Source organism: Pogoniulus pusillus, chromosome 32 (genome assembly GCF_015220805.1).
Source record: "Pogoniulus pusillus isolate bPogPus1 chromosome 32, bPogPus1.pri, whole genome shotgun sequence".
NCBI lineage: Eukaryota > Metazoa > Chordata > Aves > Piciformes > Lybiidae > Pogoniulus > Pogoniulus pusillus.
In genome coordinates, this window is record NC_087295.1 from 5958347 (window position 1) to 5984843 (window position 26497).

General features: G+C 42.4%; 1 protein-coding gene across 1 annotated transcript in view; it reads right to left on the reverse strand.

The window, feature by feature from the left end:
* The window catches only part of ITGA9 (integrin subunit alpha 9), a 244780-nt gene that overhangs the window by 35255 nt on the left and 183028 nt on the right, over positions 1-26497 (reverse strand). The window contains exons 21-23 of the mRNA XM_064169690.1: positions 26241-26330; positions 23531-23639; positions 12676-12783 (exon numbers count right to left, since the gene is read on the reverse strand). Of these exons, the coding sequence (XP_064025760.1) occupies positions 12676-12783; positions 23531-23639; positions 26241-26330 (307 nt within the window). The remainder of the gene's footprint in view (positions 1-12675; positions 12784-23530; positions 23640-26240; positions 26331-26497) is intronic.

Genomic DNA, 26497 nt, shown 5'->3' on the forward strand with positions numbered 1-26497 from the left:
GTTGCATCTGGTTGCAAACATATTATGGGTTCAGGTCGTATTGCCTATAAGACGAACTTCATTGGTGGACTGAAAGCCAGTAGTTCCTTCTGGACCCCAACCTGCCCTTCTACTGAAGGGTGGCAAAGCTGGTGAGAGGCCTGGAACACAAGACTTATGAGGACAGGCTGAGGGACTGGGGTTGTTTAGCCTGGAGAAGAGGAGGCTCAGAGGTGACCTCATTGCTGTCCACAACTACCTGAAGGGAGGCTGTAGCCAGGTGGGGTTAGTCTCTTCTCCCAGGCAACGAACAACAGAACAAGAGGACACAGTCTCAAGTTGTGCCAGCAGGGGTCCAGGCTGGATGCTAGGAAGAAGTTCTTCATAGAGAGGGTGATTTGCCATTGGAATGGGCTGCCCAGGGAGGTGGTGGAGGCACCGTCCCTGGAGATGTTCCAGAAAAGACTGGAGGAGGCACTTAGTGCCATGGTCTGGTGGATTGGATAGGGCTGGGTGCTAGGTTGGACTGGATGATCTTGGAGGTCTCTTCCAACCTGGTTGGTTCTATGATTCTGTTTAACATGCATCAAAGGCAAGATTCCCAATTTTTTCAGGACAAGCACAAGGCTCCATATTCTGCACAAGATGTCAGCCTGGGAGACTGAAACAAAATACAATTTTCAAAGAGGGGGCTGGGAAGGTCATCTGAGGACCAAGCACAGGGAAATGGAAACGTTGGCACATGGTTAAATATGTGCATGTGCTAGGAGCCTCTTGGAAGAATGAGACTGAAAAACAAGAGGAAACAAGGGGCTGCTTCCAGCGAAGCATTAAGTACAATCTCCCTGCTGCATTGCTGCATATAAAGAAGCTGAGGGCTCATCTCAGTTTACTCCATAGAGACAACACTGGGCTGCCACTAATGAAAAGAATTCATTATGGTATTAAGACTTAGAAGTTTCCAGTCTCTTCCAGCAAGCCTGATTCCTCTCTTGAGCTGAATCATCACCAGTTATTAGCGAGAGTCTGGAATCCAAAAGAATTAAGCGGATACAAAGGAAGCACAAAGGTGGAATCCAACTATGAGTGCATCTGATGGAACCAAACCTATGTCTGCTCACAAAAAATAGAAGTGTGGGGGCAAGCTAAGGGAAAATGCCAGAAAATACAAGGAAATGTGGAGCAGTGATCTTGGCTGCAGGAAAGACACTCAAGGTCTGGACACAGGTCAATTGTTTCATGAAATTGCTAACATTGTTCAAGTCCGAAGTGGATGCCTTTCTCATCACCCCTGAGGTATGCTGGCTTCAAAGGACACTTTGGCTCTACTCTTCCTGAAATTGCTGCCAGATAGCTTTTACTTCCTTCTCCTCCTTCTTTTTTTACTGTTTTATTTATGTACGCATGTCTAATCAGTGGTTCAAGTCTGCAAAGTGGATAATAAATAACAGATGCACTTCTGTTTGTCTTCATTGCTAACCATAGCACATTCACCTTAATAGTAGGGGGAAAATGTATGTGTCCTGATTCAAAGATACTGATTCACCCTTTCAAAGATACTGATTCACCTTGTAGTAGGTGAATAGAGATAAATTGATAGACATAGTTAATCTAACATGTCCACTGAGGCAAAAAAAAAGGGGGAGGAACTGACAAGAAATTCCAGACAAGGTCAGACTTCCAACAGTAGACAAATAAGTTATATAAATATGTTAGCTGAGTACTTGCTCCATATGCCAAAAATGTTTAATATTCACAGATAATGAAACATGTTTGAATCAGAGCAGCTCTGTTGATTTTGGCAATAAATTCAAGAGCCAGTGAAACAACACCAAAGAATTAAAAAAACAAAAACAAAAACACCCCACCCCATTTTACACAGCCCTTGAAAGATTTTTGAGTCAAAATAGCAATGCTGGTAAAGAAAATCAGTGCTCTACAGATCCAACAGGTAAACTTACACAGCCATGAGGTCAGGCAATATTTAAGCAGCAAAGTGGAGATGCTAGAGCATCAGAACAGTAGAGAGGAGCACTCCACATACATAGCCCTGGCTTCTGATCCTCCAGCAGAAAAGAGAACACCAGACGTGTGTTTGGCATAGAAGTGTGGTTACATGACTGCAATGCCTGTAGATCTTTCTCTTATGCACTTAACCCTGTAGCTTAATTAAACACCCTATTAATTGGGCTTGATCAGCATAATCCTGCAGCATTTGCATGATATTGACCCTACAACTGCATTGTGTGTACTAAGCAGCAGTCACCAGAAGCACTGCTCTCAGGCACAAGAGTCACCTACCCAGTCCAGTAAGCGAAGCAAAGATCTTCTCCAGTTCCTGACTTACAAGGCAGTGGCTGCTTTTCTAGAGAGAAGGCACTGCCACATTTATATGTTTTAAAGGAAGACCAGATTATTTATGAAGGCACCCATAAATAATGTGCTCCTTATAAATCAGCCTTTAACAGACAAAAATCCAAGGAAGACTCATAGAATCAACCAGGTTGGAAGACACCTCCAAGATCATCCAGTCCAACAGGTATATTCCTTCTCCATATGGTGAAATGCTTTATCAATGTGAGACAGCAAATAGATCTTAAAGTACATCTCCTGTGGTGCATAAACAAGGTACATCTCCTAAGGTACATAAATAAGGCCATGTTTTTCCTTCACCTGATTACTGATCTTTCCTCCTGGGCTGTGCTGCTCTTAGAATGAGAAGGTCTGAAAACTCTGTAGATAAATACATTTCCCATAGGGCTCACACAACTCAGGTTGGGGTATTTCACTAAAGCAGATACTTGACTCTATCAGAAAGATAGAGTCCTTCAGTAGTTCCTTCACCAGCAGGAGTTTCCTTCTCTGACTGGGAAGCTTACAAGAAGTCTACTGTGTACTGTTTTCCTCACCTCAGCAAAACGTCTAATTACTGTGGTATCTACCACAGATTTTGTTTCCTCCACTAATCTGATGAGAGCTAACCACACACAGCCAATTCACTTTGTAAGAGTTCTTTCATTATCTGAAATTCACTATAAAAAGGCCAATCAACCACCTTTGTCAACATTGGAATTTCACATCCTCAGCCAAGAAAACAGGAACCGTGGGCAGCCCACAAAGTAGCAAGGCTTTGTGCTGATGTGCTGCCACATCATATTGACAACTGATGGGGTTTAGGGGAGAGGGTGTGTTGGAACGTGTCAATAACCCAGCAATTTGAAACATTTCAGTGCTTCAGAAGCTAATCATGACCAGGCCATCAGTAAACATGTCAAATTTAGCCGTGCTCTGATTTAAGATGTATTTCAGAGCTCCCTTTTTCCACATTTCAACAGCCTTGATTTTATAGCTCTAATCTTATTGGAAAGATAAAATTACTTTTTTTTTGCATTCAATAATATTTTTCTTGGCCATTCTCTCCATAATTCAAATAAACAAACAAACAAATTGATGCTCAGGCAATTATTAAAGCATTTGTAGTGCTAGAATCATAGAATCAATCAGGTTGGAAGAGACCTCCAAGATCATCCAGTCCAAACTATTTGGTCAAACCAAACACAAAAAGTCAGAAAATTATTTCAAGTCAGGTTTCACGTGAAAATCCCAGCTGGGAACACACAGAAACTTTCTGCCATGGTTGGTAGTTTTGCTGTACCCTCAAGGTAATATGCAGCAATGCATGAAAGGGCTATTCTGAAACACTGTAAATGCAGTGAACTCTAAACAAGGCAGAGCTTTTGTATGGCAATGCAGGTGGTTCCTGTAAAGCAAAAATAACTTGAGGGTTTTTTTTCTTCTTTGGATGTATTTTAGGGAACCAAGGCAGGAAATAACTTTAGGGTCAGGTACCCTTTCCTGTATAACAATGAAAACTTAAACAAGAGCTGAGCTCCTCTTCACTGAAAGCTTCAATTTATCATGCTGACGTTAGGAAGATGTTTGTAAGGGCTCTCTGAGCTGCTTTGGAATGTCTTCCCATGTCTAGAGGCAACTGTGCCATGCTGGACCATGCTCCTGCTTCCCCTCACAGCCAACCTGGAACTGGGCAGACACATCAGTTTCTCCTGCAAATGACTGGAGTGCCAGGCACAGCCTGAATCAGTTGCTATCACAGATAGGCTCTAGACCAGGGATGGGCAGAGCACTTCCAACTGCCTAAGCAAAATGTTTTGGAACAGTCATTTAAAGATGTAATTAAAACAAAAGAGGCAGGAAGGTCAACAAGTTTCTGCACAATGCACTCCCTGGAATGAATAATTTCCTCTAGCTATGCCTTTAAATATGGTGCCAAAATGCATGTGTGTCACTGAAATAAAGAGACTACAGGGGGTTGATTTATACAAAGACCTAAAGTAAATCTTGCTGTAAGACCAAAATATTCCTAAACAATCCTTGCATCACAAGGTGGTAACCAGAAGCAGCACAAATGACTGCTGGGGGAGAGGGGGAAATAAGAAATCATCTCACTACCTCAAGTAATATCAGCAAATATTTACATCTTCACACAGTGGGACTATGTATATGAGTTTTCAGAGCCAGGACCTGAAACTTCAAAAAGTCACAAACTAAACCTTTTTTTTTTTTTTCAACTGACTGCCAACAAAAAGGGAGTTTCTACATAATGATAACTACATCCAGAGTTTGCCTCTGTATGTGGAGCACGCAGTAGGACTCCTGGCAATCTCCACATATGCTTCAAGGAGCACTCATGCACTACCAGCATTTATTTTAGAGAGCTTTGACAATGCTGCTTTGCCAAAGCATCTCACCCTTATTTTGGAGGATAATAAGCAGAACTGACAGTCAAGTATTTGGAATTGCAAAGGTGCCTTTTGATTGCACAAATGAAGAAAAACCTCAGGCGGTCTGAGACTTTACATGGAGCAAGGCTGCAAGCTTTAACATCCTCCTGCTCCTTACAGACATTGCTGTGCGAAAGGCAGGAAGCAAAAGGACAAGAATGCTTCTCAAAACTGGCCTTAAAAATGTAACTTGTCATCAGCTGGGAAAGACTTGTGGCTCTGGGACTGACTCCACTTTACTTTTTCTGTTTCAACGTTCACAGGAAGAGGATAATGTTTATCCCAACAGTTTTCCTTACTGAACATGACAAGCTTTTCTACAGTTCCATGCTCAGGCAGTCATTGAAAGGCAACTTAGAAAAGGAATTCTCTTCAACTCCTCCATGCTATTAATTCGTTTCCATCTCATTTTTTTTTTCACCCATCTTAAATGTTTTACTGATATTTAGCTTTCATGAAGTCAGAGTTCAGATCCTTTCTGCTCAGTCAGAAGCACGGAGGGAATATGTGAACCATACCAGTACAACTGGAGGGCTTCTGTTTGTTTTTCCAACAGAAGGACCTTTTTAGTTTGCTCCCTAACCAAAAAGGTGGTGGTGATGTTTCACCAGAAATTAAGGGCTTGGTCTATCTGGCACACCCAAGGATAATGGGAGCAGGATTTGCAAAACTGAGGTTTAACCTGTTTCTCACCCTCTGGAGATTATACCCAGACACCTAGGGAGACTGAGTGAGTTCTGTATTTTCAGTGGAGACCAACATCCTCCATCATTTTCTATCCCTCACTCTCCTCATTAATTACTAGAGTAAGACAACATAGTAATGTTAAAATATTCTATCCCTATCAATTACTAAAGCAGTAATGACTACACCTAGATATCCAAAGTTACATGCAGGGAGGGAGTTTCTAATCAGAAAACTGAGGGCAGTTTTCTTTCTTTCTCCTTCCTTTCTCTAAATCCCCTTTTATTTCCTTGCCTGGACTGCAAGCTCTTTGAATGCTGCAATGATTTGAAACAACATCCTTATCTCAGCAGTAATAAGCAAGGAGCAGTTCCTAATGTCCTCAGTATTTGTTAATCAGGCTCTTAAAAAAATTAATTGTATGTATGGATGCATTAGATATAAACTATAACTGTATATCTATAAACTGATATATATATGGAAATGCAATTACATATATGGATATATTATAAATTGATTTAGGTGGAAAATCAGTTATATATATGGATATATTAAATATATAGATAAATTGATATAAATGGAAAATTAATTACAAATATGCATATATTATATAAATATAATTTTATATAGATGGAAAATCAATTCTATATATGGATATATTAAATATATAAAATTGATATAGATGGGAAATTAACTACCATATATGGATATATTATATATAAAAATTGATATAGATGTAAAAACAATTACATATATGGATATATTATATAAATAGAAATTGATAAAGAAAAAAATCAATTACATATATGGATATATTATATATTAAAATTATATAGATGGGAAATTAACTACATATATGGAAATATTATATATGTAAATTGACATAGATGGAAAATCAATTACATATATGGATATATTACATAAATAGAAATTGATATAGAAGAAAATCAATCACATATGGATATATTATATAAATAGAAATTGATATAGAAGAAAATCAATTACATATATGAATATATTATATGTTAAAATTTATATAGATGGAGAATTAATTACATATATGGATATATTAACTATATATAAATTGTTATATATGGAAAATTAATTACATATATGGAAATATATAACTTGATAGAGATGGAAAATCAATTACAAGTATGGATAGATTATATATATAAGTTGATATAGATGGAGAATTAACTACATATATGGATATGTTATATATATAAAGAGATATAGATGGAGAATTAATTTCATATATAGATATACTGTATATATATAAATTGATATAGATTGACAATCAATTACATATATAGATATATTACATATATAAATTGATATAGATGGAGAATTAACTACATATATGGATATATTGTATAAATATAGATGGAAAGATTATTACATATATGTGTGTATTATAGTTATAGATACAGATGGAAAGATAATTACATATATGTATATTACATATATAGTTATAGATGGAAAGATAATTACATATATGTGTATATTATATATAGAGATGGAAAATTAATGGATGGATATATTCTATATAAATTATATCTATAAATTGATATATATCTGGAAAATGAGTGCTTGGTGGCTTGTGCAATAGAAGAAGCAATAACTCCTTCCAAAAACCCACAAGCACACACAGCACCTGCACTGGGTTAACACTGTGCATCTTTGATTCTGGTGACAATTGTCTGACTGGAGTCTGAACAACTTGGCAGCCCTGCAGAGCTCAGTCCCTCCAGAGAAGGGGTGAGGATCATCTGCTTGCACTGCAGTTGGCTCCCAGTTCAAACAGCTAAAACTCTGTTCCCAACTGTTAGTCCCTTGTTCCTCATAATTGTGTTTACCTTCACTGGAAATAAAACAAATAGGAAGGCAACAATCTGATCCAGTTCCACAAAGCCAGCATCAGAGCAAGCCTGGACACATTGCTAATTTATCAACAGCTTGAGGAAATACCCTGGTTAATTTGGTAGAAAATCCCATTGTGAAAATCTTTTTGGATGCCCCAGAAAGCAGCTCCTCGGCTGGCAAGTGAAGTAGCGCTTCCCTTGCCCTCCAAATTAGCTGGATACCCAAAGGAAATTACTCATCTTTCAGTTCAAAACCAAAACACACACAAGCATAATGAGCATTGTTTTCCTTTGTGGAAAAATAGATAATCAATGGCTGGAAGAGCAGAGAATACTTTTTTTGTTGTTGTCAGCGCTAACTCTACTGCACTCACCTTTGGGTAAGGCTCTTCTGTGTCATCACCTATACTGTTTCTATCATGACACTTCTACCAACAAGCTGAGGGATTTAATTTATGCCTAGCCTGGCTTGAAACCTCTGCTGGAAAGCAAATACAAAAATACAGAAAATAAAAACCCCAAACATCTAATTTGTCTTATCTGCTTCCAAGATACCACTCACCACTGCAGGTTACTTTAAACCCAAATATCTAATTTGTCTTATCTGCTTCCAAGATACCGCTCACCACTGCAGGTTACTTCCTATGTAAAAACCAATGTCAAAGATTAAATTCCCTAGTTCATAGAATCAACCAGGTTGGAAGAGACCTCCAAGATCATCCAGTCCAACTTGGCACCCAGTCTTAACCAATCAACTAGACCATGGCACTAAGTGCCCCAGCCAGGCTTTGCTTGAACATCTCCAGGGATGGCAACTCCACCACCTCCCTGGGCAGCCCATTCCAATGCCAATCTCACTCTCTGGCAAGAACTTCCTCCTAACATCCAGCCTAGACCTTCCCCAGCACAACTTGAGACTGTGTCCCCTTGTTCTGTTGCTGGTTGCCTGGCAGAAGAGACCAACCCCACCTGGCTACAGCCTCCCTTCAGTTAAACTGGCTCTTAAAATTTCTGACAGGCAGAGAGTTAACTTAGTTTTTTCCCTCTAGTTTTCTTTCAATTATCCCTTTTTGTTGTTGGTTTGGGTTTGTTTATTTTAGATTATTTACTTTCTTTTTTTAACAGCTTTTACTGTTGACCTGTTTGTTTTACCTATTAGAGGTTTTGTTAAGAGAGGTACTTCAGAAACTCCCAACCCCTCCTGAAGAGCATCTGAACATCTCAAAAGCAGAACTCCAAATAACAAAACACCTCTGTGACCTGGTTTTCTCCTGAACAAAAATCTTCAAGCAGTTTCTGCAATCAAGCCAAAAGCTTAGAGCAAAAGGAACAGAGGAAGCATGAGGGCTGTCATTTTCTCTAAGAGCAGCAAGATAATAACTCCTATTAACACTTCCCAGAGACACAGACCGTTCCGGTGGGCCATATGTGACTCTCTTCTCTCTCCTTTGTTAGTTAGTTTTTTTGTGCCTAAAAGACTACATCAGTCAATGTAATATGAAGGAATTAGCTCCTAGCACTACTTTGTGTGATATATGTGTTTTAGACACAGACTCCAGTGCTCCTAGCACTACCTTCTGTGGTATATGTGTTTTAGACACAGACTCCAGTGCTCCTAGCACCACCTTGTGTGGTATGTATGTATCTGAGACACAACTTCCAGTGCTCCTAGGCTGGATGTTAGGAGGAAGTTCTTGCCCATGAGAGTGATTGGCATTGGAATGGGCTGCCCAGGGAGGTGGTGGAGTCACTGTGCCTGGAGGTGTTCAAGCAAAGCCTGGCTGAGGCACTTAGTGCCATGGTCTGGTTGACTGGATAGGGCTGATAGGTTGGACTGGATGATCTTGGAGGTCTCTTCCAACCTGGTTGATTCTATGATCTTGTATGGTATATGTGTGCTTGAGACACAGACTCCAGTGCTCCTAGCACTACCTTGTGTGGTATATGTGTTTTAGACACAGACTCCAGTGCTCCTAGCACTACCTTGTGTGGTATATGTGTTTTAGACACAAACTCCAGTGCCCCTAGCACTACCTTGTGTGGTGTATGTGTTTTAGACACAGACTCCAGTGCTCCTAGCACTACCTTCTGTGGTATATGTGTTTTAGACACAAATTCCAGTGCTCCTAGCACTACCTTGTGTGGTATATGTGTTTTAGACACAAATTCCAGTGCTCCTAGCACTACCTTGTGTGGTATATGTGTATTTGAGACACAGACTCCCTTTCACACTTCAAACTTGGTTGCTGTACTGTGTATGAGAGAAGTGGCAGAAGAATTTTTAGCTTTCCAACACCATACCCACAATGTAATCAAATCCCAAATGCTGTATCAATAGTTTCAGTTCCAGTAAAGGACAGTTCCTAACCCTCTGTATTAACTGCAACTGTTCTGAGAGGTACACCGATGCTGACACCTAGAATGGATGAGAGATATAAAGGTGTGTGTAGGAACACCTGAGCTGTCTGAAAGGATACTGTCACTTCTGGAAAGTTCAAAACAAGCAATAGTTTGAAATATTTAATGAATATGCTTACAAAAATGCTCCTGAAAAAAAAAATACATCTGCTCTAATCCATTTCCCAAAGTTCCTTCCAATCTGCTGCTTTTAGGGTTTAAGTCTATCTGGTCTGTGAAAAGATGAAAAGCTCCATGATTTTAGTTCCCTTTTCAGTCAATAAAAGCTCAGCAGGAGAGAGGCAGGAGGAAAGGGAGTAGGATGTTTTTCCTCTTACAATAGCAAGACTTGGGAGACATGGGTTCAGTGCCTGGCTCTGACACAAATTTCCTGTGTGACCTCAGGCAAACCATTTGGTGTTTCAATTATTTATCTGTAAAGTGGGGATAGCCACTATCCCCGACACAATTTGTTTGGGTAATGTTTGTTAGCGCGTCAGAAGTGCTCAAAAAGTCACGTGTTGAACTCCTATGGACCCAAAACAAGTGGTCAAAATGACCCAGGGTATGCCAGTGTATCATGCCTGATAAAACTGTGACTGTCTACAGCCACTCCTCAGCCTGCAATTCAAAAAGGCCTCAACAGGAGTTTCAAATTCAATCATAGAATCAGTCAGGGTTGGGAGGGACCACAAGGATCATCTAGTTCCAGCCACCCTACCCTAGAGCAGGCTAACCAGAGCCTCATCCAGCCTGGCCTTAAACACCTCCAGGGATGGGGCCTCAACCACCTCCCTGGGCAACCCATTTCCACAAAGACCAACTGTAAAAGAAAAGACAAACATCAAATAATGTGGGGGGGGAAACACAACCTGTTGCTGGGGAAAAGGGATACAAATCCTTCAAGCATTAGCACACTGTCCAAGACCACATAGCTCATCTGGACATAGAATCATAGAATCAACCAGGTTGGAAGAGACCTCCAAGCTCATCCAGTCCAACCTAGCACCCAGCCCTAGCCAATCAACCAGACCATGGCACCAAGTGCCTCAGCCAGGCTTTTCTTGAAGACCCCCAGGGACGGTGCCTCCACCACCTCCCTGGGCAGCCCATTCCAATGGGAAATCACTCTCTCTGTGAAGAACTTCTTCCTAACATCCAGCCTATACCTCCCCTGGCACAACTTGAGACTGTGTCCCCTTGTTCTATTGCTGTTTGCCTGGGAGAAGAGGCCACCCCCCACCTGGCTACATCCTCCAAGTAAGCCATCAGAGCTATGACAGCAACAGAAAACAAGTTCAAAAATTATGGTTTCTGCCTTGAGGTTTTTTTTTTTCTAAGAGTTATTCAAAACCATATAGTCCATCCCAGCCTTGTCACTGTAATTTAGGGTCCTGTGTAGAAATGACAACAAACTGTGCCTGGAAGTTAGCCCTTGCCCACTTGGTGGGTAGTGTATACCTCAGCTAACTCAAACATGTCTTGTCTGACACAGCCTGCATAGATTTCTGCAAGTATCAACATAAAGAAACAGGCAGTGCCTAGAAAGAATTCATCACATCCTAAGCTAGACAGGCTGAGTTTTCTGCTCCTCTCCTGGTTATATAGGAACATATAGAATGACTGACTTTAAAAGAGACATCAGTATTTGGGCAGACAAAAAACTGCTGTTGCTGTGAACAGTCACACTCCCTTGTTCACAGTACACAGAGACCAGGGAAGGAGCTAGGAAAGAGGTCACAATCCTTTGGACAGTCAGTGTGTCAAAATGGAGGTGATCTTCTGCACACAAGGCTGGACTAAAAGCATTGAAGTGCAACACCATGGAAAATGAGAGCCAGGCTGGAGAATTAATTCTAGTTGGAGAATTGACTCAGTCTATACAATAGTGGTGCCAAAACTGTTTTCAGTGATTCTGTCTTTAGTGCCCATCTATAAGCCATATATATATATACACACCCCTCATATCATTTAACAGCATAAATCTTGGAAACCTGCTTGGAAAGGTCTTCTTGGATCTATATCTACACAGATTCAATGCCAGTTACCTGTACTTGTGACACAGTAACAGTTTCCAGCTAAAAGGCCAGGAAAGCAGCTAACAACAACCAACAAATGTTATAATAAGTGTTTTGAAGTAGCCCCAAGAGCTGGTTCCATCTCACAAAGACAAATTACTATGAACTTCAGCAAGAAATTTACCTCAGATGTGAGGTTTCAGTCTCTTGGCCACCATAATATAAATGATGGCATTTTAGTGGTTTAACAAAAACTATGGAAGCAATGAATAAATATGAGAAATGAAATCTAAGAATGTGCCTCCTTTGCCACAATTTATTCTGGTTTTCCTTCCAGCCAACACAGAATTTGTCTTTTGAAAAACACTGTGTTGAAAGAATAAATGTCTCTGTTAGCTTCATTTGTAAAAATGAACATTTAAAAAGAGTAAATTAGAACATGGACTAGAGCAAAATTGGTACTGATAATGTACTGTAATGTACTACTGATAATGTACTGTAATGTAGTCAGCCCTGGCTGGTGTGTTTGCAGGTAACCACATCAGACAATGGGCAATGTGAGGCAGCTTGGTAACACATCCTGCAGATACTCCATGTACCATTTAATCAGGGAAGACTGACTAAAACTCAATCCTCTTTGGAGGTGTGGCTCAGGGAAGTGCTCTCCACATTCCCTTTAGGATTAACCTGACCCACTTTTACACTGCATTGTTGGAAAGCAGGAACATGTAACCGGCTGCTTGCCTTAGGTGAGGGACAGCAGTCAAGGCTGGAGGGGCTCAGCTAGCTCTGATGATCTGGACACAGAAAACCTTTTCTTGTCTAAAAAATGAACTGACTCAGTTCTGCTGCCCCCTTTTCTTTGCTTGTTTCAGTCACTGATAGCTCTCAGTGCTTCTCTGGGCTTAGACTATATCAGAATGTACTCACTGTCATCTGCTGCACGTGAAATATTTCGGCTCCAGTGGCAGACAGGCGGTTTGGAAATGAGATGTCAAGAAAGGCTCCAGGAAGAGTGCTTGGCCCTGCATTGTACACCTACAAGTGAAAAAGATACATTGGAATGCTTTAAAAATAAATCAAATCAAAACTACAGACATGGCTGCTCCCAAAGGGGAAACTACTGTAGAAACAGAGCTGGCAGTACAGGTAAATTGGAAACAAATTCAAATGCTATGCAAAATTTTCAGTGTCTTCAGAGTAAGATTTCTTTTATCAAAGTGTCAAGATGAAGTCAAAGGTTTAGCTTATCTAAGAGTCTTCAGGCACAGCTCGTGTATCAAGTGAGATACAGCTTTGCAGGATGCAGCTTGGACAGACTGGAAAGCTGTGTGCAGAGGAACATAACGAGGTTCAACAAGGCTAAGTGCAGAGTCCTGCATCTGGAAATGGATGACAAACTGCACCAGCACAAGCTGGGAGGTGATCTGCTGGCAATCAGCCCTGTGGAGATGGACCTGGGAGCCCTGGTGGACAAGAAGCTATCCATGGGACAGCAATGTGCCCTTGTGGCCAAGGCCAATGGGATCCTGGGGTGCATTAAGAGGAGTGTGGCCAGCAGATTAAGGGAGATTCTCCTCCCCCCCTACTCTGCCCTGGTGAATGGAATACTGTGTCCAAATCTGGACTCACCAGTTCATCGGGGACAGTGATCTACTCAAAAGAGTCTAACAAACATTTACAAAGAGGGTGAAGGGGCTGGAGCACTGCCCTGTAAAGAGAGGCTGAGGGACCCGGGGCTTTTTGGTCTGGTGAAGAGGGGGTCTGGACTTAGAGGGGACCTAATCAGTGTTTATTAATACATGAGGGCTGGGGGTCAAGAAGGAGGGGACAAACTTTTCTCACTTGTGCCCTCTGATAGGGCAGGGGGTAATGGATATAAACTACAGCACAGAAGTTCCACCTCAGCATGAAGAAGAGCTTCTTTTCTGTGAGGGTCACAGAGCATTGGAACAGGCTGCCCAGAGAGGCTGTGAAGTCTTCTTCTCTGGACACTTTCCAGCCCTGTCTGGATGCATTCCTGTGCAACCTGCACTAGATTATGGCCCTGCTTCTGGCAGAGGGGTTGGGATCAATGATCTCCAGAGGTCCCTTTCAACCCCTAACATCCTATGATCCTGTGATAATTACCAGTCATCAATACAAATAGCATGAGACTTCTACCTTAGAGAGAGAAGCACTGCTAGAACTACTTGAGTGTTTTGGTAACACCATTTGGAAGTCTGTAAGAAACATTGCTGTCTCAGCTGACATTCCCCCTTCCATCTGGTAACCACTGCATTATATTCTGCGTATGTTTTCCCTATGAAGCAGGAGCCAAAGTAATAATGATTGCTACTACCGGGCTGTGGGGCTGCTGACAGAGTTGCCAGGAAATGCATGTGAGCAATTTCCACTCAACTTCTGGGCTTTCCAACTACATGAAACTCTCTGTGGAAAACATTGACTTTCTATCAACACCCCCCAAGTTTTCAAGAAGGGCTCCCAAGAATTTGCAGGCTACCACTGAATCATAGCCAGTGAAAATTCCAAAAGGTGTGGGACTTTGCTGAGAATAAACAAGCCATGGAAAAAAGTCAATGAAAATAAGTTTTGGTCTCTACCTAATTTTTTTTTTTTTTGATCAGGGAAAAATAGTTCCTGATTCTTTGTAGCAATTTATATGTAAGGACACACAATAAAAACTTTAAGTTCATTAGAATACTTATCTGAGCTCAGACAGAAGTGACAAAAGACATAGCAGTCACTTGTTAATTACATATGGTACAAATATGAAAACCAACAAGATTTTATTCCTCAAACACTGTTGACATTTTGGGGAATAATAATAATAATTAAAAAAAAAGGCTGATAAAGAGAATCAGTTTACAGTGCCAAATCCTTACAGAAACCCTGAGGCTCCAGGCAGGGGGAGATAGCCTACAACAGCAGAGCAGGATAAATGCTGCATGAAATGCAAACAGAATGTTTCTTGCTAGACAGTTTAAAAAGCTTGGTTATCTCACTGAGATCAGATATAAGACTTAATGCAGGAAGGATGTTTTCCTGGCACATGTTGCTACCTCTCCCAAACACAGCTCTGTTTCCTTATTAGCATTGGACATGGTATAGATTTCCACGTATAAAAGACACTATAAAGCCCCATAGTTTTACAAACCATCTCTTTTTCCTGGTTAAGAAACTATTATCTATCTCCACCTGGAGTTTAATAAATGACAGGCAAATCATTAAAAGCAATTAAGCCATCAGTGATACTAACCATGCCATTGCCCATTGTGAAACCCTACCCTTTCTCTCTGACACACACGGTTAGAGGTCTGCTGTGTCAGTGGATGTGCTAGTTTGAAGCAAGCTGGAATGTTTTGGTAACAGAACTAGATAACGGGCAGTGAAATGAAAAACAATTGATGTCAACTTCTCTCACAGTCTCGCTGAGAACTCTGGGAAGAAGAAGAAAACATTCTCCATTTTGTTTCTCACTCTTGCTTTGGCCTTAGACCGAGACACATCTCATTAACCCTGCTCCTACTAACCCTGCTCCCTAACCTCTTGGCTGCACCTCTCTTCTTCCTGAGAACTGGGGTAAGGTTGAGAGGGCCGGGGGGAGGTGTTGGGGTGGTTTGAGAGCCCCTCCTGGGGACTTAGGTTTCTGGGAGGGGAGTTGTGCTTTTGTATTGTTTATCCTTTGTATATTTCTGTATATAATTGTATATAACTGTATATATTGTAAATAGCTGCTTGTAAATTCTGCTAGCTGTAAATAAATTGCTTCATCTATATTCCCAGAGGCCGTCTGAGTTAGCTGGGGCAAATTCAAAAGTGTGGGAGGGGCGGGGTAACCCCCAAACCATCACATTTTTAATTTGGCTTTCCCAACGTGGGGCTAGATATTTCAGTGAGTGGAAATTAGCTCTGGGAATTAAGATGAAGCTAATCAAGCAGCTATTGTACTTGGTGGGGATTGCTGTGTGGCCTGTTTTCTGGTTTTTTGTGTACAATTGGATCAAAGATCAAATTGGTTATTTCTTGCTTCATGTAGTTTTTAAGAAGGCTAAAGTTAAGCTTTCAAACATGTTCTGGAGCTGGGGTGATTTTATTCTTGGTTATGCTGGTTTTAGTGTCACTGAGAATATTACTAGTGATATTACAAGAGTTTTTGTCAATAATGTTACAATCAATCGAGAGTCTGCTTTATCTACTGCTCTCATGAGGGTCATCCAGCCCCAAACTGAAATGCCAAATCCCTGCAAGGATTGCTACTCGAAACAGAGCATGGCATGGTTGCTGGGCATTATACTGGCTCTTGTAGTTTTAAATTTCATATTAATTTTGGCATTATTTGTGAAAAATTCAAAACCAGTTTCTGTAAGAGCTAGGAAAAATTCTGTGTCTCAGAAGCAGTCTCTTTCACAGCAAAACAAGGGAACACAGTCATCGGCTTCCCCCTTGCCAGCCTCTGCCCCTCCTTCTCCAAGTGCTGGGAACACGGCCAGTGTTCCTGCCACTAACGTAAACAATGATAGCAAAAACAAAAATAATGGTCAGAGTTTAGCAGGAGCCTCAGGAGCACAGACAGGTACCCAAAATCAGAATGTTCCTAGCAAAAATGAAAACAAGTCAGGGTTGGCAGGCATCCCAGCAGGACAGGCAAATAATCCCACTAATGCTAATGCTAATGCTGGTAACGCTAGCCCAGTCAGTCCAAATCCTAATGACACCAGCTCAGCCAATTTGAACTCCCAGCCAGCAGACCAGAACCAAAATCCACCTGTTAAAAGCAAGGCAGATCTGAACTCAAATGCTCCAAGTCAGACCTCCAATAATTCAAATGCTCCAGGTCAGACTCCTAAGGATTCAAACCCTCCAAGTCAGACTCCTAAAGATTCAAATCCTCCAGCAGACACATCCAAGTCTGTTGCTGCTCAGGCCCTTCTGGCACCTGCTAAGGCAAAAGCTAAGACAAAGAGTGGTTCGCAGGAGGATGTAAGAGATGGGACCTCTGGTGATCAGCAGCAAGAGGAGGAAGAGGAGGCAGTTAGTCTGCGAGACCTTGTAGATGTGCTGAGACAACAATACTCAAGTGAGAGGAGTGCTGTGAGGTTAGCTGCCAGGAGAGAGGATGGTTCCAATGAGTTTAGGAATGCTATGAGGAAGATTGTGTTAGGCCAGGCACCACCAGAACAACAGGAAGAGGAGGAGGAAGATGACATCCAAGGCTCAAAGGATCCACTCAGAGAGGTCAGGGAAGTTAGGAAGGAATACACAAGAGAATCAGGTGAGCCAATCCTAAGCTGGCTAGTGAGATGCCGTGGCATTGGTGCTAATGCCCTGCAGGTAGGAGACAAGTCTGCCAAGCAGCTGGGACCACTCACTAAGGAGAGTGGAGTGGACAAACACCTGGCAAGTCCTCTTGGTAGGGTTAGCTTGTGGACACGCCTTCTGTTGGCTGTGGCTATGAGATATCCTTCCCGAGATGATTTGCCATGGGCTGCCAAGAAGTGGAACACCGTTGAGCAGGGAATTAAGCTTCTGAAGGAGTTTGCTGTGAAGGAAGTGCTTTATGGAGATCATGGCACTCATGAGCCTGATGATATTCCTTTGGGAACAGGTCTCATGAAGAAGCTGATTAAGCTTGCTCCTTCATCCTATGCTAACATCTTGGCCAGTAAATTTCTAGCAAGGAGTGATAATGGAAGATCTTTCACTGTTGGTGAATTCACTGATCAGCTCAGGCAGATTGAGGACAGTTTGTCACATTCTGGTATAATCTGTGCCATAAAAACTATGACTACAGAGATTAAAGATACTATGAAAGAACTGAAGGAGGATCTCAAAAATCTGGTAAAGGATACCATTCCTGCATCATCTGAATGGGTGCATGTTTCTGCAGTCAGGAACAGACGCCCACCTCCTGCAAGGCAATTCCAGCCTAGGAGGAGACAAATTCCACCCAGACAGCAGCAATCACGTGCGTCACTGTGGATACTTCTGCGTGACACATACAGTGAGAACATGAACAAATGGGATGGTAAACCTACTTCAGCTCTTTCAAAGAGAGTCAGGGATCTGCAGAGTGGCAGAAACAGAGGCAGCAATGCCCGAAAAGTAGCTGTCACTTCTTCAGCTCCTGAGAGCAACTGCAATTGTTCCAACAGTTGCAATTTCTCTCACAACAACACTAATCATTGTGTACACCCCACATGCCATGTTCAGCATTAGGGGTGCCCTGCCTCCAGCCAGGAGGAGGAAAGGGATAGTGGAGAGAACCGAATCTATTGGAATGTATTCATTAGGTGGCCTGGCAGTTCAAGAGTTCGGAAATACAGGGCTTTAGTTGACACAGGTGCTCAGTGTACTTTATTGCCATCTAATTGTAAAGGGACAGAGTCCATTTCTATTTTTGGAATCACTGGTGGATCTCAAGAGTTAACTAAGGTACAGGCTGAGATCAGTTTAACTGGTAAAGAGTGGAAGACACATACTATTGTAACTGGTCCTGATGCGCCTTGCATTTTGGGAATTGACTTTTTGAGACAAGGTTGTTTCAAAGATCCTAAGGGTCATAAATGGGCTTTTGGAATAGCATCTGTAGAGATTGAGGATGATAAATTGAAATTGTCTGTTAGACCTGAACTTTCTGATGAATCTGCAGTTGTGGGACATCATGACATAGAGGACCTGGAAGTGCCAATTGCAACTCAAACTGTTCATCATAGGCAGTACAGAACTAACCGTGACTCTTTGTTGCCCATTCATCAGCTGATTCGTCAATTGGAGAGTCAGGCTGTCATCGAGAAAGCTCATTCACCTTTCAACAGTCCCATCTGGCCTGTGCGCAAACCTACGGGCGACTGGAGACTGACAGTTGACTTTCGTGCCCTCAACGAGGTGACACCACCCATGAGTGCAGCTGTGCCGGACATGCTGGAACTCCAGTACGAGCTGGAATCGAAGGAGGCTAAATGGTATGCAACCATAGACATTGCTAATGCTTTCTTCTCTATTCCCATAGCAAAGGAGTGCAGGCCTCAGTTTGCATTCACCTGGAGAGGAATCCAGTATCAGTTCAATCGTTTGCCTCAGGGGTGGAAACACAGCTCAACCATCTGTCACTCAGTCATCCACAATGCACTGGAGAAAGGTAAAGCTCCAGAGCACATCCAGTACATCGACGACATCATTGTGTGGGGCCAAACTGCTGAGGAAGTCTTCGAGAAAGGTAACAAAATCATTGACATTCTGTTGCAAGCAGGTTTTGCCATTAAGAGAGACAAGGTCAAAGGACCTGCCAGAGAAATTCAGTTTCTGGGAGTGCGGTGGCAGGATGGTCGCCGTTACATTCCTCAGGATGTGATCAACAAAGTCTCTACCATGGCAGTTCCCACCAGTAAGAAGGACACACTTTCTTTCCTTGGTGTGGTGGGATTTTGGAGACTACACATTCCTGGTTTCAGTCAGATTGTCAAACCTCTGCATGATGTGACTCGTAAGAGAAACAATTTTGAGTGGGGACCTGAACAACAAGCAGCCTTTGATCAGATCAAACGAGAAGTAGTCCATGCAGTGGGCTTGGGTCCTGTGAGATCTGGTCCGGACATTAAAAACATTCTGTACACGGCTGCCAGTGACAATGGTCCAACTTGGAGTCTTTGGCAGAGAGCTCCAAATGAGACACGTGGTCGTCCACTTGGTTTCTGGGGACGTTGTTACAGAGGTTCAGAGACAAATTACACTGCAACTGAGAAAGAGATTCTAGCAGCCTATGAGGGAGTGAAAGCAGCTTCTGAAGTGATTGGAACTGAGTCACAATTGCTTTTAGCTCCTAGACTGCCAGTTCTTAATTGGATGTTCAAGGGCAAAGGTTCATCACCACATCATGCCACAGATGCAACCTGGTCTAAATGGATGGCTTTGATAACCCAACGAGCACGAATGGGTAATCTTGACCGACCTGGTCTGGTGGAGGTGATCACCAACTGGCCGGAAGGCACAGACTGTTCCAAACCTCCAGAGGAGAAAATAACTCGTGCTGAGGAAGCTCCTCCCTATGGTGATCTCTCTGATCAGGAAAAGAACTATGCTTTGTTCACAGACGGTTCCTGTCGTCTTGTTGGGAACAAGCGAATATGGAAGTCAGCGGTTTGGAGTCCAACCAGGAGAGTTACCGAAACGAAAGATGGAGAAGGAGAATCCAGTCAGTTCGCTGAGGTAAAAGCTGTTCAACTTGCTCTTGATGTGGCTGAACGTGAAAGTTGGCCTATCCTTTACCTCTACACCGACTCGTGGATGGTAGCCAATGCTCTATGGGGTTGGCTGAAGGACTGGAAGAAGAATGGTTGGCAGAGGAAAGGAAAGCCTATTTGGTGTGCTGATCTATGGCAGGACATTGATGCACGGCTGGAGAAAATTCCAGTGAAGGTGCGGCACGTAGACGCACACATGCCTAAGAGCAGAGCAACTGAGGAACATCAACATAACCAGAAGGCAGATCAAGCTGCTAAGATTGATCAAGTTGATACCAACTCTGAACTTGACATTGACCTTGATTGGAAACACCGAGGTGAGCTGTTCTTAGCTCGGTGGGCCCATGACTCATCTGGACATCAAGGCAGAGATGGAACATACCGATGGGCTCGCGATAGGTCAATTGACTTGTCCATGGACGCTATCACCCAAGTCATCTATGACTGTGACATTTGTGCTGCTATTAAGCAGGCTAAGCGAATCAAGCCCTTATGGTATGGTGAGAGATGGTCAAAGTACAGGTATGGTGAAGCCTGGCAGATTGACTACATCACTTTACCTCGATCTCGTTCTGGCAAGCAGTATGTGCTAACGATGGTAGAAGCCAGCACTGGATGGTTGGAAACCTATCCAGTTCCACATGCTACTGCACGTAACACCATTGTTGGTTTGGAGAGACAAATCTTGTGGAGACATGGAACTCCAGAGAGAATCGAGTCAGACAATGGTACTCACTTCAAGAATAATCTTGTGAAAAACTGGGCCAAAGAGCATGGTATTGAATGGATCTATCACATACCCTACTATGCACCAGCTTCAGGGAAGATTGAACGCTACAATGGTTTGCTGAAAACCACCCTAAAAGCCATGGGGGGTGGAACTCTGAAAAACTGGGACAAACATTTAGCACAAGCTACCTGGTTGGTAAATAGTAGAGGTTCAGTAAACAGAGCAGGACCTGCACAATCAGATTTGGTCCAAACAGTAGACGGTGATAAAGTTCCTGTTGTACGTGAGAAGAATCTGTTAGGGAAAACTGTTTGGGTGTTTTCTCCTTCGGGTGAAGGGAAACCTGTCCGAGGGGTGGTATCTGCTGAAGGTCCTGGTCATACATACTGGGTAATGCAGGAGAATGGTGAAATCCAGTGTATTCCACAGAGAAATCTAACCTTAGCTGAGAGAGTTTAAATTCAAGTTGTTAGGAGTTTTCTGTTCTAGGTAGCATCGGCGCCCAACACTGAGAGAATCTACGATAGAATCTACAGTATGTGAGCACGAACCCAACATCATCTGGGAGTCCCTGTTCTGAGCTTTTGAATCACCTACATCTGATTGAAGTGTGAACTGAACTTGTATATATTGTCTTAGTGTAAATATTGGTTTAGATTAGATTGGATAATTCTCAGCGATACTTTGAGCGAAGTAGACAAGGGGTGGATTGTGCTAGTTTGAAGCAAGCTGGAATGTTTTGGTAACAGAACTAGATAACGGGCAGTGAAATGAAAAACAATTGATGTCAACTTCTCTCACAGTCTCGCTGAGAACTCTGGGAAGAAGAAGAAAACATTCTCCATTTTGTTTCTCACTCTTGCTTTGGCCTTAGACCGAGACACATCTCATTAACCCTGCTCCTACTAACCCTGCTCCCTAACCTCTTGGCTGCACCTCTCTTCTTCCTGAGAACTGGGGTAAGGTTGAGAGGGCCGGGGGGAGGTGTTGGGGTGGTTTGAGAGCCCCTCCTGGGGACTTAGGTTTCTGGGAGGGGAGTTGTGCTTTTGTATTGTTTATCCTTTGTATATTTCTGTATATAATTGTATATAACTGTATATATTGTAAATAGCTGCTTGTAAATTCTGCTAGCTGTAAATAAATTGCTTCATCTATATTCCCAGAGGCCGTCTGAGTTAGCTGGGGCAAATTCAAAAGTGTGGGAGGGGCGGGGTAACCCCCAAACCATCACAGTGGAGAGCAGAGCTGTGATTTGTTACAGGATAATTTCCTGCTTCTGTATTGAAAAAATAATTGAATACTGCAACCTGTAAGTGTGTGCATGAGAGACAAGAGGACAGGGCAGGACAAATGGTGACTGCCAATATATAGATTCTCCCTTCCTTGTTCTCATGTTGCTTTATTGAAAATATCAATCTAGTTAAAGCAGCAGTTTGGCTGCTTTTCATCTGGTTTTAACCGGTAGCTGGCTAGGGGTGGGGGAAGATCTGTAAACCCTCAAGAATGAAATCAGAATCACAAGAATTAATAGCTTGGTTCACAGAAGCTTTAATGTCCTGAAATTTTTGCTTTCACTCCTTTTCAGTAAATAGCTAAGGGCACTGCCTGACAGTGGGGGCTTAATTGCTCTGGACCACAGTCTGTCCGCGGAGGCAGACATGTGTTATTCATTAAGACCTGAGTAGCATTTGTGCCTAGGAGATCAGAAAGGGGGGGGAGAGGAAAGGCAAAAGACTATTTTTCACAATAAATGATTCCCCCACCATGATTTGTCATTCCCTAGTTCCATCTAGCGGTGAAAACTGACTTGAAATGCTTGTAGATAAAGTCACAGCGGCAAGAAGAGTTCTGTTTTGGCCACAGGAAAAGAGCTTGTTAAAATAAATCACTCAAACCTTTTGCTGCAGCAGGAGTCCATCTAACTGCCACATGAAGTGCAATCTACAGATAATACTTGAACAGCATTGAGATGTTGTGAAACACTTAATAAAACCTTCTCACACCTTTTCACTTCCAGTCTTCTCCCTGTGCCACACTCTTATCAGTAGCACTGTAGCATTTTCATACCGAGGGCACTCAGCAAATCCACATCTCTAGCACAGGTATGTGTTTGTTCTCATGGATAAAGGCTGTCCACTCCTTTGCTCCATGACCATGCCACTAGAAATAATTAGTCCTCTCTTTTGAGCTTGATGTGGCACTTTAGTAGGTAGCATTCTTTACTCAACATGTGATGAAAGGTAAAAAAGAAACAAGTGGTAGCAGCTCCATTGCCATTGAAGTGAGATGCTCTATTTGAACTCCCATTATAATACATCCAGATAAGGAAATATGATATCCCTACGTGCTGGAAATATGTAATAGAGAACTCTTATCAGGAGCATTAATAGAGCATTGTTACCTTCTCAAAAGAGAAGTGATAATGATACTCCGAATCATAGAATCAACCAGGTTGGAAGAGACCTCCAAGATCATCCAGTCCAACCTAGCACCCAGCCCTAGCCAGTCAACTAGACCATGGCACTAAGTGCCTCGTCCAGTCTTTTCTTGAAGACCTCCAGGGATGGTGCCTCTACCACCTCCCTGGGCAGCCCATTCCAATGCCAATCACTCTGTGAAGAACTTCCCCCTAACATCCAGCCTAGACCTACTCCGGCACAACTTGAGACTGTGATCCAACCAAGAATGCATGGCACAGCATACTGTCATTCAGCAACATCCACCACGGTCATACCACACTCAGAATGAGAGAGATATAGAACCCAAACGTGCTGTCAAGCAGCAAGGCACTCAAAGCAAGAATCAACTTTACCTGCAGTGTGAAGTTGAGAGACTGGAAAAGACATTCATGATTTTCCAGCTGGACAAAGTTGTATACTTCCACAGAATCACCGTAGAAAAATGAAGTAGGGAAGACTTCTCTGAAAGACCAAGACCCAGGTTTAGTTAGCTGTGTTTGTCAGCAAAATGAAATACACTCGTGGCAGGCTGAGCTGCAGCCCTTGCTTTCTGCCCACGTGAAATTCCATGGGCTGGGTTTGCGTTTTACATTGATCTATTGTTTGCAGTTTGACTACCTGATGACAACACTAAGCTACACAAGCAGTACCTCACCATCCCATCACTGAAGCAGACTTGGTTTGGTAACTTATCTCCTTTTCTACCACAAAACCCCTTCATGAGGCCCCCCCTGCCATGGATGATTTGTGTAAATCCTGTAGCTTGTGTAAGACAGGAAATCGTTGCACTACCAAGTTAACCTGAAGAAACAGTTACTCATGGGAATGCTTTCAGTTACATATTCACTACATTAACATTTCAAGTTTATCTACCATTTGCATAGCACTGCAGGAATAAACACTTCATTAAGTATCTGAGTTTCACTACCTTTATTATTAGCAGATGGATAAAGCTAAGAGCAGAGAGGGATGTAACCTGCTTTCAACTACAGCAGCACAAGCCAAGGCTGCTCAACTACTTCTACCAACACACCACAAAATGAAATGCAGTGGGCTTGTATCAGAAAAGACTTGGAAGCAGAGCACAGCACCTAGAAATCCTGGAAAAGTAGACTAGGAGTGCTTTCAGCATCCTTTATGCCACTTTCTTATCTCAGGCTGCTCCACTGGCTGGAAAAGGGTCCCAGTGTACTTTCAGACAAACCTCGGTGAGGGGCTGCCTGAAACTCTGCTTCCTTCCCAGGCTATCCTGTAGGATAATTATTTAGGACAGGATTTTAAGCCTGTTTAGGTGCATTTCCTCTTTTTTCCCTGCCAGAGATTGTTAGGGAAAATGGGGAGAGACAGAATTACTCCTCCCATTTGGGGCATTGTGCCAGAAGGCTCCTCCCAAGCATGGTACAAGCCTTTCCGGGCTATTTATGACCGGGGATGAAGTCTGCTCTCATGGACTCAAGTGCAGGAGAGCTAATGAAAATAAGCTTTAAAAATACAACCCCAAGATGAGTATTACTAACTTTACCATGCCTGGGAATGTTGTGCCCTCCAATTAAGCCAACTTTTCCCTGGCAGCTGGACATTTCTGTGAACTTGAATTAACTAGACTTTGTCTATGAGAAATTAAAAGTCAATTGGCTGGGGCTCATAGGCTCAGAGACCCTGTGCTTCAAAAAAAGCACATTTTGAAGACAATGAAAAGAGCCCACTTGTTATCAGTTTAGGATGCCATAACTCTGTAGATGAGGTCTAGAGACACAGGTTAAAGTATTTGTATCTGTAAAGCTGTACAAAAATACATCTGCGCCAAAGCATCAAGAAGCAAGGGCTAGAGAGTTAAATTCCTACACAATCTGAAAGAATGAGAGCATTCAGAAATGGCCAGAGCATGCTGCTGAGGCTGTACTCTAAATATAGAGGAGATTTGTGTCCTTGCTAGTCATTCTGTGAGGTCTGACAGTGCTCTTCAGGTCTCTGAGCAGGCTCAAGCACATCTTCCACCCATTCTGACTGCCGTGGCAGTAATTAAGGGACTTTATTTCTATGCAAACAGGAGGGGAAATCAGGTTTATGTGGTGAAACTCAGACTAGGCCATCAGCCTGAGTTCACTGAGCTTGTCAGCCAAATCACATCAGTGCAGGTAACTCTGTTCCTACATGTGCTGGTCAAGGGAATCTTTGGCTTCTACTGATGCCAACCTGCACTGGTCATTTAGACAATGCATATTGCCTGAGGGCTCCATAAATGGTGGCTAAAACTGACACTGACCTCTTGGGGACAATGCTGATGAGGTTTTGCTTCTTCAGTTGAGGGATTAATGTCAAGTTTCTCAGTCTTTGGGTACCCTCTGCTAGAACTAACCACAAATCTTGAATTCTAGATTAAGATTGTAATGCAGAAGTGGAAGGGAAGACTCCTGAGCACAATGCCAAGAACCTGCACACGTGCAGCCCCAGAGAGAAGACAATGGCTATGTGTTACGCCAGTATGTGAGACAGAGGTTGAGTGATGTTCCTCAGCTTGTATTCAGTCACTTCACAAAGTAGGGAGCAGAGGGAATGGGAAAATGAACAGAAGCAAAAGCAAACTTTGGTTGTGAAATTAAACAAAAAGGCAAACAGATTAACTATACCAAGATCTTGAAAAATCTTGGAATGTTTGACCTTAACCTTTGGCTTGATCATTTTCAGGCACATCCTTAAAGACATGCCATAAGGAGTAAGAATTCATTTACTTCTTCTGGTTTATTTTATTTTAAGGTCCATCCTATCCACAGAATCACATGAATTCAAATATGCTTACTAAAATATCCAATGTAAAGGCAATGGCAAACAATTAGAGTTAGCTAGAAAGGAGTGAGAAAGAGGTAACAGTGCTGGAATGAAAGGCATGACAAACAAAATTCCCAGATAATGGATGAGGTTGCCTGTATTTCCAGGGGAAAAGCAACAGACTGGCTACATGTAAACAGAGAGGACCTCATTTTTTTCTTGCTGGAAAAGACTCAATGTTATTGTTAGGATTATTATTATTATTGTGGCTTTAATTTTGTGCCTGCTACTTACCCATTGATAGATGAGTCCACTTCATGCATCAGGGGCACTGACAAGGTTAGAGTATTATCATGCAGAGATTCAGTGCGTTCTAGGTTCCCACTGTGCCAGGAAGGGAAAATAAACATGCTGTAAATTGACAGTACTTGCACTATATCACACAGTTTCACAGCCACCAGCTCTCTGTCTTGTACTCTGAGCCTGTCTGTTTGAGTGATGTCAGCTCTCCTTAAGTGCCTCTTAAAGAGTAAGAGCTACATTTGTTCACC